At 35.2% G+C, this 15,276-nt stretch overlaps 3 protein-coding genes across 5 annotated transcripts in view; all 3 read left to right on the top strand.

Annotated features, from left to right (window-relative positions):
* Window positions 1-1,218, top strand: part of LOC124838591 (L-ascorbate oxidase homolog) — a 1,922-nt gene extending 704 nt beyond the window's left edge. The window contains exons 2-3 of the mRNA XM_047314240.2: window positions 1-731; window positions 852-1,218. The exon at window positions 1-731 is cut by the window's left edge and continues 379 nt beyond it. Coding sequence (XP_047170196.1) covers window positions 1-731; window positions 852-1,149 — 1,029 coding nt within the window. The 3' untranslated portion in view covers window positions 1,150-1,218. The remainder of the gene's footprint in view (window positions 732-851) is intronic.
* Window positions 1,219-4,375: 3,157 nt separating this feature from the next.
* Window positions 4,376-7,360, top strand: LOC124838585 (alpha/beta-Hydrolases superfamily protein). Of its 2 annotated transcripts, XM_047314229.2 has the most exons (8): window positions 4,378-4,626; window positions 4,721-4,813; window positions 4,959-5,170; window positions 5,261-5,405; window positions 5,499-5,571; window positions 6,164-6,310; window positions 6,420-6,545; window positions 7,113-7,360. In XM_047314229.2, exons 1-8 carry the CDS (start codon window positions 4,457-4,459, stop codon window positions 7,200-7,202), a joined length of 1,056 nt encoding a protein of 351 aa, XP_047170185.1. In that variant the 5' UTR covers window positions 4,378-4,456; the 3' UTR covers window positions 7,203-7,360. The 2 variants fall into 2 exon arrangements, with proteins under 2 accessions (XP_087971120.1, XP_047170185.1); XM_088114994.1 differs by having other exon boundaries at window positions 4,376-4,626; window positions 4,959-5,405.
* Window positions 7,361-8,813: 1,453 nt separating this feature from the next.
* Window positions 8,814-11,606, top strand: LOC124838590 (serine/arginine-rich SC35-like splicing factor SCL30A). 2 transcript variants are annotated; one of them, XM_047314237.2, is made up of 6 exons: window positions 8,814-8,962; window positions 9,051-9,249; window positions 9,342-9,419; window positions 9,871-10,032; window positions 10,920-11,060; window positions 11,133-11,606. In XM_047314237.2, exons 2-6 carry the CDS (start codon window positions 9,098-9,100, stop codon window positions 11,338-11,340), a joined length of 741 nt encoding a protein of 246 aa, XP_047170193.1. In that variant the 5' UTR covers window positions 8,814-8,962; window positions 9,051-9,097; the 3' UTR covers window positions 11,341-11,606. The 2 variants fall into 2 exon arrangements, with proteins under 2 accessions (XP_047170193.1, XP_047170194.1); XM_047314238.2 differs by having other exon boundaries at window positions 8,903-9,249; window positions 11,154-11,606.
* The last annotated feature ends 3,670 nt before the right edge of the window (window positions 11,607-15,276 follow it).

Raw genomic sequence — 15,276 nt, 5'->3', positions numbered from 1 at the left:
ATGAAGCCCGAAAAGACCTACAAATTCCGAGTATGCAACGTAGGGATGAAATTTTCACTCAACTTCAGGATCCAAGGTCACCCGTTGACGGTTGTTGAGATTGAAGGCTCCCACGTGGTACAAAACCAATACGAGTCTCTGGACGTCCATATAGGTGGCTGCTTTTCTGTCCTTGTCACAGCAGACAAGGACCCAAAGGATTACTACATGGTGGCTTCCACGCGTTTCAGCAAGACTGTTCTCACAGGAAAAGGCATCATCCGTTACACAAATGGCAAGAGTGGTCCCTCGCCCGACATCCCGGAGGCTCCAGTCGGCTGGGCTTGGTCTCTCAATCAATTCCGTTCCTTCCGCTGGAATCTCACTGCCAGCGCCGCCAGGCCCAACCCTCAGGGTTCCTACAAATACGCCAAAATCGAAATCACCCGTACCATCAAGCTCATCAACTCCGTCAGTAGGGAAAACGGTAAGCTTCGCTATGCCCTCAATGGTGTATCCCACGAAGACCCCGAAACTCCTCTCAAACTAGCTGAATACTATGGAGTTGCTGACAAGGTTTTCAAATATAATACTATCAAAGACGACCCATCATCTGACGTTGGAACCACTGTTAAAATTCAGCCAAATGTTCTCAGCCTTGACCACCGTAAATTCATCGAGGTCATCTTTGAGAACCATGAAAAATCTATCCAGTCATATCACATAGATGGTTATGCGTTCTTCGCAGTCGCGTCAGTATTCCTTCTTTCCTTTTTCCTTTCCTTTATCATTCTTACTCTCTTTCTCTTTAATTAGTTTTTTTTTTGTTGATTACTTAATATATATATATATATATCTTGCTTACAATACAGCATAGAGCCTGGCAAATGGACCCCAGAGAAGAGGAACAGCTACAACCCTCTCGATGCCATCAGCAGGCACACAATTCAGGTCTTCCCAAAATCTTGGGCCGCCATCTTGTTATCAACCGACAACGTTGGAATGTGGAACTTGAGATCGATGATTACTGAAAATATGTATCTTGGCCAACAGATGTACTTCAGCATTATCAGCCCCGAGCGTTCTCTCAGAGACGAGTACAATATTCCAGACAACGCTTTACTTTGCGGTGTTGTTAAGGGTTTGCCAAAGCCCCCACCATACACCTAAGAAAGACTCCTTCTATATATGCAATAAAAAGGAGTGTAGATTAACTATTGGAGTTGATCAATGCCTCAACGCGATTTGCAATTCTTTCCAACTTAATTATCTACTAGTTCTGGTAATGTTTTAGCAAAAGCATAGGCTCATACCATTTCATTTTTTTTAACGGTCACAGTATTTCTTTCTTAATAAACTGATGAGATTTTTTTTAGGTAATGATAGATGAGATACCTTTACATTCATATTCTTTTAATACACGTAAAATGGTTATAAAAAAAAGGATGAATTTTTGTACTTTTAATAAAAAGTAAAAAAAAGATTAAATAAATATAAATTTTGTTGTGTAGGATAACCTTTTTTATTTTTCTTTATTGTTTATGAAATCGTGTGTTCACAATATTATAATTTTTATGTCTCCGTCCATATTTTAAAGTAAGTATACTGTAAACACAAGCATCTTGACTTTTTTTTATCAAAACTTTATTATATTATAAATTAATTTGTATAATTTTTTATTATTAACTTTTTTAATTATAAACAATAGTTAAATATATATATATATATATATATATATATATATATTCAAAGTTAATAATAAACGTTATAGATGGATGGAATGTTGATGTTGATATTTATAATTAAAAAATTAATTTTAATAATAATTAAAGATATTTATTTATATTATATTAAAAACAATATTTTATAATTAATATTTTATTTTTTTAATGTTTCTATAAACTATTTCTTAATATTTATAATTAAAATTATAAAATATAGAATGAAAATTATTTCTTTGCTAAATATTGATTTCAATTTTTATAGTAAAAAATTTAACCCACTGTGTATTTCTTAATTTCTAATTTTTGAAAAAAACATATATTCCTTTGTATTACAATAAATATATATATATATATATATATATATATATATATATATATATATATATATATATTATTAAAACAATAAATTGAATATTTTTAGAAAAATGTCATATTCAAATTGAGTAAAAAAATTTTAAAAGACTAATTAGATATTTTTTTGACAAAAATAAGAACCAAATAAATAATTAAACATTTATTTAAACTATATAAAACTTATTTTATTTTCATATATCAAAATATAAACGTTTTTGAAACAAATGATGAACTATGTTTGAGTGCTTCTATCTGTATCTCACCCATTTTAAGTTGCACTTCTAACTTCTATCAATTTTTCATCTTTGTCCTGTTAGAATTTGCGGAAAGAATCTTTGAGTGACTAGAGATTATGTTCCCTCTTTAAACTCATTCCCAACTAAACCTATACCACCCCTAGGCCTCCTCGCTCTCTCATTTCCCTTATTCGCTGCCACATTTCATACTCAGCGCCTCCTCTCTCTCTCTCATTTGCGTTTTTCATTTTCGTTACTGCATTTCATTCTCAATTTGCGCTCTCCCTTCTAGCTCTTGTCTCTTTGTTCTCACACTTCACCCTCTCGCAGTTCAACCTCATGTTTTCCCTCGCGGCAAAACGTTCTCCATAGCGGCCGTCATTGTCCTTCGATGCTCCGTCGTGGTTGATCCAGTGGTGGTGAGGATCTTCCATGATATGCAGTGGTGCTTTTTCCTCTATCTGTCTCGTCTTAGTTGGTTTGAGTTCAGGTTAGTGCTTCTCTCCTCAACCTTGATGCATGCTTTGAGATGGTTGAATGTATAAAATGTATGAAACTAATTGGTACGTGGTGTTTCGGTCGGATCTAGTGTGACCCTATTAAAACACTCACGGTAAAGATTGACGGACGAACGATGAAACTGCTACGGATCGGACGAATGCTTGGCGACGGACGGACGCTTTCTCACGAGCTGAAGCAGATCGAGCGGCTCTGGCGCTTGGGGCACTAGAAGCTGACGAAAACCGGACGGTTACCTCTTTTGCTGAGGGCTGGACGCGCTGGGAAGGGCCGAACGGGCTTTCTCTTCAAGTCCTCGTGGTAGTATTCGTTCCTTCCTCCTTCCCCAAGCCGGGCAGTCGGGTACCTGTCAAAGGCACTCCGACGCTCAAGTCAGTAATATGACAGAGCGGTCCGTGATGCATGTATATATTGCATCGTAAGGAATCTGTCCAAAAATCATACCTGGAACATTTATTTATACGGATTGTAATGGGCTTTTACCTTTCGTGGGCCTGATAACGGCCCAATCATACCTTAATTTTCATTAAGGGCTTTAATGAGTCATTAGTGTTTAACCGTGTAGTGGACCTGGGTCGGTTGGGATGACCGGTGAGAAGGGGTGGTCGACGAGGGACTCAACCGGGATGGGCAGTCACTTGGTTCTGCTGATCGGTCAGCTTGGACGCTCGGTCTCGATGGCCGACCTTTGGAAGATCGCACGTCCTATGTAAGGTTGGTCCGAGGACAACTTTTGCTTCGATGCTCGTCCTGATGGTGGTTTGGGTGGACGGCCTTAGAGCAACCGTTCCGTCAGGAGTACGGTACATGTGGTATGATTTTGTGCTTGGATGTATGGTAGAAGGGTTGAATGTATCTTTATGCTTGGATGTGCAAGAACAAATCTCGGAAGCCTTAACTACACTTTGCGCTTCAAGCTTAAAGCCCCACCTGTGTTCGATTTACGGTTGAGAACTTACCGTACTTGTGACAAGTCTTAACCGACATTTGAATATCGACATTCTCTTAATTACAGTTTAAACGACGATTAAGGTTATTTATGTAATTTCCAACCTCGAATGTTTTTCACCACCTCCAATGCCTTTTTACCACATATTTTTTCCACGAACCACACCACAAACTATAACACTTTACCACCACAACCACAACTTTAGAAGCCAAGCTCATATACACAAATAAAGAAGAACTAAAATGAAGAAATGACAAACAAAGAGGTATAACTAACATTTGTTACTAGTTGTTGGAACATCATTAAAGCCTGATGATGATGATAGTTGCATAAGTTTAATAAATTAAGAACAAAAAAGTCCACTTGAAGATGCATGATGATATTGGTGAGCTGAGTCTACATTTTATTAAAATTAAAAGAATATATAAACAACTTAGATATGTTTAGTAAATTTTATTTTTTAAAATATATAAATTTTATTAAGGAATATATAAAATAAGAGGAGATATTTTCAATTTCTCAAAATAAAGATGGTACTGGGATTTGTGGTTTTGACGTGTCAGTTTTGAATGGATGAATTGTGCAATTATGTGTTAAATAAATACGTGGCGTGCTCTAGAACAGAGGAACTGGCGACGAGAAATGAGATATAGAAAGCAAGGGGAAAGGGCGAATGAGTGTGGAAAAGAAAGGCCATGGTCACGAACACAATGACTAGCGCTTGTATGACATCAATCACCATAACCAGTCTCGGTTTCCCTCGCTACCGCTCACGCTGTCACTCTCCAGTTCAAAATAAAATTCATTTCCCCCGTCGATTCTTTTCCAAATTAAACATTGACGCTGAGGACGAGGTTCAGACCCGGTAATTTTCTTTCTGTATCGCATGATAATTATTTTATTTTTTCTAGTTTTTGGAACAGTGAATAAACGATTCAGACCTTGAATTGTACGCGTAGCGTTTGGAATTGGAGGGATTACTCCATTCGCTATCAACATTCTGGGAACAATGGTCCTGCGCTACTTTTAGTCCACGGTTTTGGAGCTAACAGGTACTAGGTCTGCAGTCTGGATGGACTTCATATGTTTATGTTTTATACCAAATTTAATTTCATCTGTTAGCTTCCTCACTTATTTTGACTTTCTCAATTCCTTTGTTTATGCCACAATGTAATTCTAGAGTTTACTTCGTTGCAGTGACCACTGGAGGAACAACATTTCAATTCTTGCTCAATCTCACCGTGTCTACGCCATTGATCTCATTGGATACGGATATTCAGATAAACCAAATCCTCGTCAAATAGGAGACCATTCTTTTTACACTTTCGAAACGTGGGCCTCTCAATTAAATGATTTTTGTCTTGATGTCATAAAGGATGAAGCATTCTTTTTATGCAATTCTATTGGAGGTGATTTTTTTCAACTATCTTCCCTTCATAAATTCATAAATAATCACTGCCCTGCTTCCGTGTTTCGTATTGTTGTTTATTTTTGTACAGGAGTTGTTGGTCTTCAAGCAGCTGTGGTAGCACCAAACATTTGCCGGGGCATTATCCTTCTCAATATATCTCTGCGTATGCTTCATATAAAGAAGCAGCCTTGGTATGGAAAGCCTTTCATCAGATCATTCCAGAGATTGCTTAGGTAAAAGTGAAACCCTAGTTTGTTTACATGGACTTGAGATATTTAAAGCCTTGAGCAGACGATTTACCCATATTATCATGTTTTATATCGTAGGGATACTGCTTTAGGAAAATTCTTCTATAAAACTGTTGCCACAAAAGAATCTGTAAGGAACATTCTTTGCCAGGTACTCCTCTCGCTTAACTTTCAATTTCATCTCTTTAAAACTCATGCCTTGAACACGGTAGACTGGATAGAAAAACAGAAAGGAAGTGTGTTAGATGAGGCTGCTAATGTATTGGAATAAATCTGATTGCTAAGGAGTCCAATTTGACAACAAATGATGGGCATATCCATGACGAGATTCACAGAAACAGGAACGTAAAATATTCTTAGAAACATTGCAGGTACTTGGAGGGGTAGTGGGTTGGCTTCCTCCCTTTCCAAACATTACTCACAATTCTCTGCCTTTCCCCTCTTTACTCTTCTGTCTTTACCTAATGCCCATTAGTCAAATCTGTTTTCCGGTACTGCTAAGTGATCAAGTTGTTACTAATCTCATACATTCCCTTGCACATCCCTTGCACACTACCCAAACATAGCCTATAATGTCATACATTCACTCCTATTTTTCTTATTCTACACCCATGTTAGTAGGGTTGCATATCTATCACTGGAGCTGCAAGTGGCCAGCTCCAAGGTGGTATCATGCTTTGAAATTTGACTACTGAGGTTGCTATTACCCACAACTTATGATTACATGTGTATTGCTTTGACAGTGCTATCATGACACCTCCAAGGTGACAGATGAGCTAGTGCAGATCATCCTTGGTCCAGGTCTGGAACCTGGAGCTGCAGAGGTATTTCTTGAGTTCATTTGCTATTCAGGTGGTCCTCTTCCCGAGGAACTACTACCTCGAGTAAAGGTAAGCCTCCAAACACCAGTAGTTGAGGAAATGGGAATAACAAGTGAATGTATGTTTGAGATGCCAAAATCCAACAACGATATAGTGTGTTTAATTTTTAATTTTTCAGTGCCCGGTTCTGATAGCATGGGGTGACAAGGATCCTTGGGAACCAATTGAGATTGGAAGAAATTATGAAAATTTTGATTCTGTTGAAGACTTCATTGTCCTTCCTAATGTTGGACATTGCCCCCAGGTTCTCTCTCCCTCTCCTTCTCTCTCTTTCCTTGTACATGTAATGTAAGAGTTCCCAATCTTTTTCTTAATAGCATCTAAAATAATTCATAAAGTATTCATAGATGATAATTATCATTATCTTAATTAATTTGCTTGGAATCAATTACATATTATCCTAATCCCATAGTTATACTTGCCTCCTGCTCTTACTTCTCTTGAGAAGTCTCGGTGCGTCTTTTCTAATCCTAATTTTTTGGGTATCCTTTTAGGGCGAGAAGCATTAAAAATTCCCATTTTTTTCTGCAGGAAATTAATTACAAGGACTACTAAAGAATAATGAAGTATTAGATAATCTTAAGAAACCAGAATGGTTAAAATTATTAAGGACACTACAATTTTAATCAAAGAGAACAGTGAAGGGCCATTTAATGCGATCCTTTTCTGGAATTTAGAGTTAATAAAATCTATATAATCCTGTTCATACTATCGTAATGGAATTTTATGTCTTCATTTTTTGTACGTGCATTTTTTTATCTTTAATTTTCATGTTTATGACAAAACTTTATTTATTGTGCACTTCATGAAGGATGAGGCACCTCATCTTGTGAACCCACTCGTAGAATCATTTGTGGCACGACATGCTGAATCCTCGCCCAGTACCTCAATTGTTAATTGATTCACTATCTGTGAGTTTGTTGATGCTGCTCGACTCATTGAAATCGTGTACATATCTTCATTGGCTTCCATTAAGATTGAATTTAATTTTTTGTATAGTTACAAATTGTGACCTGTTGATGTGAGACAATTTATCCAATATGATTCGTACACATAAAAGAGTGATTAAATCAACTAAACAAATATTATAAATAAATTAAATTATAATATATTATTAGAAAACAAATATTATGAATCAACGGTTCAATTAATTTAGTTCAATCAATTATTAATTGGTTAAAATTTATTCAAACAATTGAATCAATTATTACAATAAAATAATCTAATAAAATCAATTGCTTACTTAATTAGTTCTTTATATCTTGATAGAAAATTTATTATTTTTTATGTCCCTACCAACCAAATCCCTCCCTTAAACCTCAACAATTGAAACCTTATTTACAAAGTGAGAAACTTTAACCATTTGTTTTACTGGCAAAATATTAGTTGTTAGTATATTCTTTTTTACAAACTTTTCAAACTAATCTTATAATTTTTAAATGTTAGTGGAGGTAATTAAATCTACAATCTCTTCCACTCTTCTTTTTTAACTTTTATCATTAAGCTAATTTTATAGCTCTCTATTCCCACAACCATGAATCTCCTTTTTAACTTCTATCATTAACCTAGTCTTGGCTCTTTATTCCCACTACTATGAATAAGACAAACTCAACAACCTCCACTAGACGTACACTATAATAAAAATTCACTTTTAAAGAAAGTTCCATATATTATTTAGATAGAAGAAATTACATAGAGTTTATTTTAAAAATATAGGAATTCAATTAAATAAAAAATAAATATAGGAAAAAAAATCTTGGAACTCAATATAAAAACTAAATTATTAATCAAGTCAAAATTAATTTTAGGAAAATTAAAAAAAATTAATTGATCAAACTAATGTTATACTCAATTAAATTATTTCTAACACACCAAACATTTAATTAATTATTAAAATTACACAATTGATTAGATTTTGTTAAGAGACCATTAATATCAATCCAAGTTAGTTTTCATGTTATTACTTATTCAAGTGCATCAAATTTAGTTCTTTTTATCAATTTATTTATTTATTTTTATTTTACTTCACTCAGTTTCTGTACTTAAACTAAAGTAGATACAAATGACTTCTCACGTTCACATATAACAATAATAACTTATATTTCAATACTTTATTTTCTAAAAATAACTTATATCCAATATTATTTTGTCCTAACGAAATATCACATTTTAATTGAAAATGCATTATGAAATGAGCTTTCTCAAATAAAGTTTTTGAAACAAGTTTTCCAGAACGTATAAGATGCTTTCTGATATAAAATAAAGTTTCTAAAATAAAATTTTTGAAACAAGCTTTTCAGAAAATATGAGATGCTTTTTAGGATGAACTTTCCATTACAAGTTTTATAAAAACAAACTTTCTGAAACATGAGATGCATTGTGCAACAGGATTTCCATAACAAATTTATGTAACAAACTTTCCAAACATTTTAATTTATCTCTGTTATTCCTCCAAAGTGCAGTAGAATTAGGGTCCACTTTTAGTAATAATAGGGGCGCAGGAAGAAAAACCCATTAAAATTGGGAAAATGGGCCAAAAGGTTGGACCTAGGAGAGAGCTTGGGCCAGAGGAGAATGATAAAGGTAAACCCTAGGAATAGGGAGTCATGATGCGGGGCGGCGTAGCAGAGGTGTAAAATGTTGTTAAGTTATTAGGTTAAGGTAAGGAATGAAAAAGCTTTGCGTTTTGGTGTGGTGGAAGATCAGGAGCAGGAGTGGGGAAAGGGATTAATCGCAGTTGCAATTGTAGTTGCAGGCAAAAGAGAAGAGAAGAGAAGAGAAGCGAAAGCGCGAGAGATGAGAGGAAGGAGCTATAGTCCTTCGCCTCCGCGTTACAGCAGAAGAGGCGGAGGGAGGAGTCCCAGCCCTAGAGGCCGCTACCCTCCCCGCCCCCGACAACCAGATCTTCCTACCAGCCTTCTTGTTCGTAACCTTCGCCACGACTGCAGGCTCGTCTCTTTCCCTTTCTTTTTATATTTTTACCTTCATTCTTTCATTCTAATTTCCGACCTAATCCATGTTCCAACCAACGGTTTTTCAGGCCCGAGGATCTTCGCAGACCATTTGGTCAATTTGGTCCTCTGAAGGACATTTACCTGCCTAAGGATTACTACTCTGGGTGAGTCACTCCCCTTCTCTTCCTCCCTTTTCTCCCCCTCCTCCGTCTTCTATCCTCTGCATCCGCTGTCATCTTTAAAACACTACACACTTTCGATTAGGGTCTTTTATTTGAGACTGCTGCTATTGTAATAGCCACCTTCTTAGGTTTAGCAGTGATTTAGAGTTTTGAAGACATCAATCAATCAAGTAAGTAGAAGATGTTATTGGTAGTCAAGAGTTCAAGCTACTTCACTTTCATTACATTATGAAGATGTTCCAAGTCTTGAAGATTTTCCACTCATCTTTAAACTGACACAAAGGTCAGCAGCCTAGTGCTTGCCTGCTTTATTATCCATATCATTGGGGTCTATTTTCCTCCTAAAGTGTGCACTCTTCTCATTACCAGTTTCCTATCGTATTCCGACCAATACTAGTTATGATTGTGCCTTCGCCTTTCCTTCTTTGTGCAGAGAACCTCGTGGGTTTGGTTTTGTCCAATACGTCGATCCTGCTGATGCAGCCGATGCTAAATATCATATGGATGGCCAAATTCTTCTTGGTCGGGAGCTCACTGTCGTCTTTGCCGAGGAGAATAGAAAGAAGCCAACTGAGATGAGGTCAAGAGAAAGAAGGTGCTACAACATTTCTCTTTACCGACTTTTGGTTCTATGTCTAAATTTCACTGACTAAATTACGTCTGCACTCTATCATGGCGTATACAAACTCTGATTACTTTCTGTCAGCATTTAGATTTTATATGTTTTATTCATGATGTAGTTTCATGAGGCTCTTCTAATTTGTTAAATATTAGTTTAATGTCAACATCTGAATAAAATGCCCATCTGAAACTACTTGTTTGGGAAATATTGCTTTTCGTTGGTGCTGCTGCGCTTTACTCTGTCACAGGTTTAGCTAATAATGCTTGCATTTTTACTCTTTCCCTTTAGGTATCTTGCAGAAAATAAAATTATTGTTTCCCTGTAATTAATCTCAACCAAACATACTTTTAATCTGACGTATCATGTTCAAAAGTGATTTGACTGCCCCATTAAGGTGCCTTTGTTTGCTGTTAGGGGCGTTTGGTAGAAGAGAAACTTTTTTTTTTACGTGGGAATCTTTTGTGATAATATATTTCCCACTTTGGTTCAGCTCTTAAAATTAACTTTCCTAGTCAATCCCAATAATGGGTTAGCTAAGTTTACCCCAAAAAAAATAATTGGGTAGGTGGAAAAGTTAAAAATTGAATTTTTTTTGTAAATATTCACAATAATATTTGTACCGATTAGACGTATTTTAATCATTCTTAGTAATCAATTTAACCAGATTCATGATTCTTAAGGTTCACGATTCTCAGTAATCATGATTGCTGGTTATAAATTTTTTGCTGTACTTATTTGTTCTGAGTCATTTTCTACTAAAACATAGTGTTATGCTTCACTTTTGTTCTGCCAACTGTTTCAGCATATTGCAGCTAATAGGACGGGTGCTTTTCTGATTTCGTATTTTTTGTCTCTCACAGGGGTCGATTTTATGATCGAAGGAGGTCTCCTCCTCGTTACTCTCGTTCACCCCGCTATTCTCGATCTCCACCGCCACGCCATAGATCTCGTTCTCGGAGTCGTGACTATTATTCCCCTGCCAAACGAAGGGATTATTCTAGGTATGTGGTCTTTACGGACTAATGGATGTATGGTCAGTTTTGCACTTGTATGATGCATGACCTGTTTTATAGATCTCTCTCCCCTGAGGACAGACGTTACAGTCGAGAAAGATCATATTCGCCGCAGAGTAGGGAGAGGTCATACTCACGCTCTCCAGCTTATAATGGGGGCTCGAGGAGTCGTAGTCACAGTCCTGCAAAGGGTCCAACTCGAAGCAGAAGTCCAAGTCCGGACCATGATGTTAAGGAACCAGCCCGTGGTAGGTCCCCCAGTCAGTGAAAAGGGGGAAAAAAGATTTAGTTCGCAATATTAGATTCTGGATCTTGTCACAATATTGGGCTCATTACTGTTTCTGTTGTCTGAAGGCTGATACAGTGGAGTTGGATTTTGATTTGTGGTTCTATAGAACAGAGATGTTTGTTGCTTGGACTAAACATCGTAGGGAAGTCTAGACCCATTTTTATTTTGAATGTTATTACTATTCTACATCTAGTTTTTAGTTGGATGTTTATATAGTCATTGGTAATATTTGATTTTTTTTTTTACGATGGTTGTCATTGAATGCTGATGGTAAGTTTTGGGTGTTGTCATTTAATGCTATTGATTATCATAAAAACACGATGATTATGATTCGTAGACATTTTAGTCTAATTTGCAGGTAAGCCTGTTTTTGGTATTCACAATGCCTGTGTATTCGTTGTCCCAATACCGAAGAGAATGAGAACATGGACATGACCTCAAAATAACCGTACGATCTTTGTCCATGGGTCCTACATGGTCGATAGGGAAACATGCGGCACGCTAAACCAAACCATTAACAACTCCTCTCAGCCTGCAATGGTTCATAATGATTACACTTATTACATTTGTATTCAATACTTGTTCACTTCCTTTATTTTCATTATTTATATCTTAGCCCATGTTCTTGATATTTTTATTATAATCGTCTCAACTCAATGAATTTCTTAAATTTTATCTCTTCTCTGCCTTTCAATTTTTTTATTGAAGAGTCTAATTTTATATATTTTTATCAGCAAGTGTTTGTATATAAAACATCATCATCCTTTCTAGTTGAAATAAACTCAACCGTTAAAAAGACCATATTTATCATAATATCATTGCATGATCTTTACTTGGATATTTCTCCTTGACATTTTCCTTTTCCGTTGCCTAAATGACCTCCAACACTAAAGTCATAAATCTCAAACCTTAATTAAATATGATGATGATGTATAATCTCTAGAATTTATTATGCAATCTGAAGTAGAATCAATATTACAATCATGTAAAACGTTTGTCATTGAACTTTCTAATTTATCTAATCCATATTTGCTCAATAATATGGATGAAGATGTTGTATGTAGTCACGGTGGAACACTTTTATGCAGCAGTGATGCATTTGTGAAGTTTGATAGGATGGATATATACCTAATTGTGATTAGAATGTGGCAACTGATAAATCTTAGAACCAACCCCAATGTAAAAGAAACAAATATACAATTGTCTTAGTATTTTTCTTAGTTTAATATAAATTCCTTTGCAAGGCATTATTCTGTTCTTTGTTTGAAGACTTTACTTTTTCAAATATAATAGAATTTTATCATTTGCTGTTGTCTTGTTGTATTCAGAGCTTCTAAGAACATCATGTCTTCTACTCATTGTCAACAATCTTTATCTTTTGCTGAATGATTTCAAACAAGTTTGGATGATTTTTTTTGGTGTGGAAACAAGAAGTTCTTTCCATAATCAGGGGTTTCAAATTAGAGTCATTTCTTACGGGTCTTGATGTACTATAACAATTTTCTCCATACGTCAAATTCATTTCTTAATCTAAATTCAAAAGGTAATTTTCCGAGTACCCTGATCACTAACTGCAAGGTCCACTTCACCACGTCGACCTCTGTTAAACTCAGAAAGTCCCTTTAGTACCTATAATGCTACAATGTTGCAGAATTCCATGCTAACCAGTATTAACCACTACGGTACCTTCCACATCAATTCCAAAAATTAATCATGCACCTAGACGCCTACCCAATTCATTCCTGACCGTAATTACATTGCCAAATGACGAAAGCACTAAAACAAAGTATTCTACTTTTAACCACACATGCACGTATAATCAATGAAGATCATCACATGCAAATTCATAGAAAATAAGAGACAAGGTTCAACTTTCCTTACCTTATTCTAATAAAGATTACAGCCTCTAAGTGGTTCCAAAAGCTCAACACAAGGACTCTTTATAATCAGTCTCTGAAGCACGTTCCTCTCCCTCTCTTAGACAGAAAAAAATGCAATATAAGCTCTCTTTCACTCACGACTGTAGTAGAGTCTTTTCGTACATAACCTTCACCTTAAACTTTATTAATAATTCCTGCCCAGCCTAACCCTATCCCTAACTGCCCATTAAGCCTTTTTTTTCTTCTAAAAACTCTCTCATTTAAAAAAAACAAAACAAACTCATCAGTTTTAGGAACTACCTCGAATAAATTGTTTTCTATTTCTCTGTTTAACTGATCTGAGTATGTGCAATTAAAACAAACACGTGGCAGCCAAAAAAAAAAGGAAAACAAGATACATAAAAAAATATTAGCCAAGGTTCAAACCCTGCACTCTAAACATCATGCAGCGCACAACAATCACATTTAACTTTTCTTACGATCATGCATAATAATTTATATAAGCACATTTTAAAAGAATTAAACAAAACAAATCATTGCACAGGAATAGAACAGAACACAAGACTATCACACCATAGCAAGACTTTTTCACCAACCAAGCTACGTATTACTTGTGAAAAACATACACTTTCTTGTTAATAAACATCTAACACAATCACATTATCCTTTTTATTACAGTGGATTTTTCCAGGATCTTACATTCTTTGCAATCCAAAAACATTTCATACTCGATAATTGTTCTACCCAAGGAAAAGATACAAATATTCATTCTTTATATAATCTTCAAGCTCCCAAGTTACCTCCTTTGTCCCAAAAGGGCTTCACCATGTAAATGTCCTTTCCGCGAAGCTTCTTGGTCTGAACAACCAACACCCGCACTGGTCCAACATCTAAGGTTAAGTCCTCTCTGACTTGGATGTCATCTGCGTCAAGCACATGAGCCGCATTTGGAACGTACTTTCTTAATTGAGATACGTGAAATACATTATGCAAGTTCACCAACTGTAGTGGTAGCAACATTACTTCATAACTCATCAATCCAATCCTCTGAGAATCTCATATGGTCCAAGAAACTTTTGTAACATCTTCTTTGATCTGACAGCTATTCTAATTCTTGTTGTTGGTGTCACCCGCAAAAGCAGATGATCCACTACCTTAAACTTCAACAGTCTCCTCCTTCTATTTACATAAGACTTCTACTTGCTCTGAGTTGTTGACATCCGATTTTGAATCAACTTTACATTTTCTGTATTATGTTATAACAACTCATTATGGATGGCAACGGGTCAGGACAGATAGTCTCTAACTGTAACCTGACCCACAAATCCATAACCCGCCCGCTAACCGCACGGATACTGGTTAGAAAATACCCGTGGGTATTTGTGGATATCTGCAAAAAATTAGAAAAATATATTTTATACATTTTTAAATAACATTTAAATAAAATTACAATATATATATATATATATATATAATATAATGTAAATTAAATTTAACCTAATAAAATATAAATTAATTTTATTTTTAATTAAATTTTATTAAAAATATATATATAAATTAATATTTTTATTATTATTTTTTGTGGGTAGCGAATTTTTTCTGCGAATACCCGTATTTACATATTTTTTTTGTCATTCCTACTCAGGACATACTATTACTGCTTTCTCATCTTGATACCAATACAAAGATGTTGACCATCTTCTTTCATACAAATCTTTAAAAAGTATCACCCCGATGCTAGAATGATAATTGTTGTGCTACGTGATTTCCATTTAGAGTAAAATTTTTATTTCAACCTCTCAAATAATCTAGCATGCACGTTCTCAATAGATCATCCAAAGACTAAATAGTTCTTTTAGACTATTCATCCATATGAGATGATATGTTGAACTTATCTTCAAGTGTACCTTGTGTAACTCTATAACTAAATAAAAGTATCGTTGGATCGTTTAACAATTATTGAACCATAAATACAATACAAATATATATATATATATATATATATATATATATATATTATAAGTGTATATTTTTT

This window comes from Vigna umbellata, chromosome 5 (genome assembly GCF_029865625.1).
Source record: "Vigna umbellata cultivar VRB3 chromosome 5, Vumbellata_1.0, whole genome shotgun sequence".
In the NCBI taxonomy this organism is placed as follows: Eukaryota; Viridiplantae; Streptophyta; class Magnoliopsida; order Fabales; family Fabaceae; genus Vigna; species Vigna umbellata.
The sequence above is the reverse complement of the archived record's forward strand: the minus strand, read 5'-3'. Positions and strand labels throughout refer to the sequence as shown.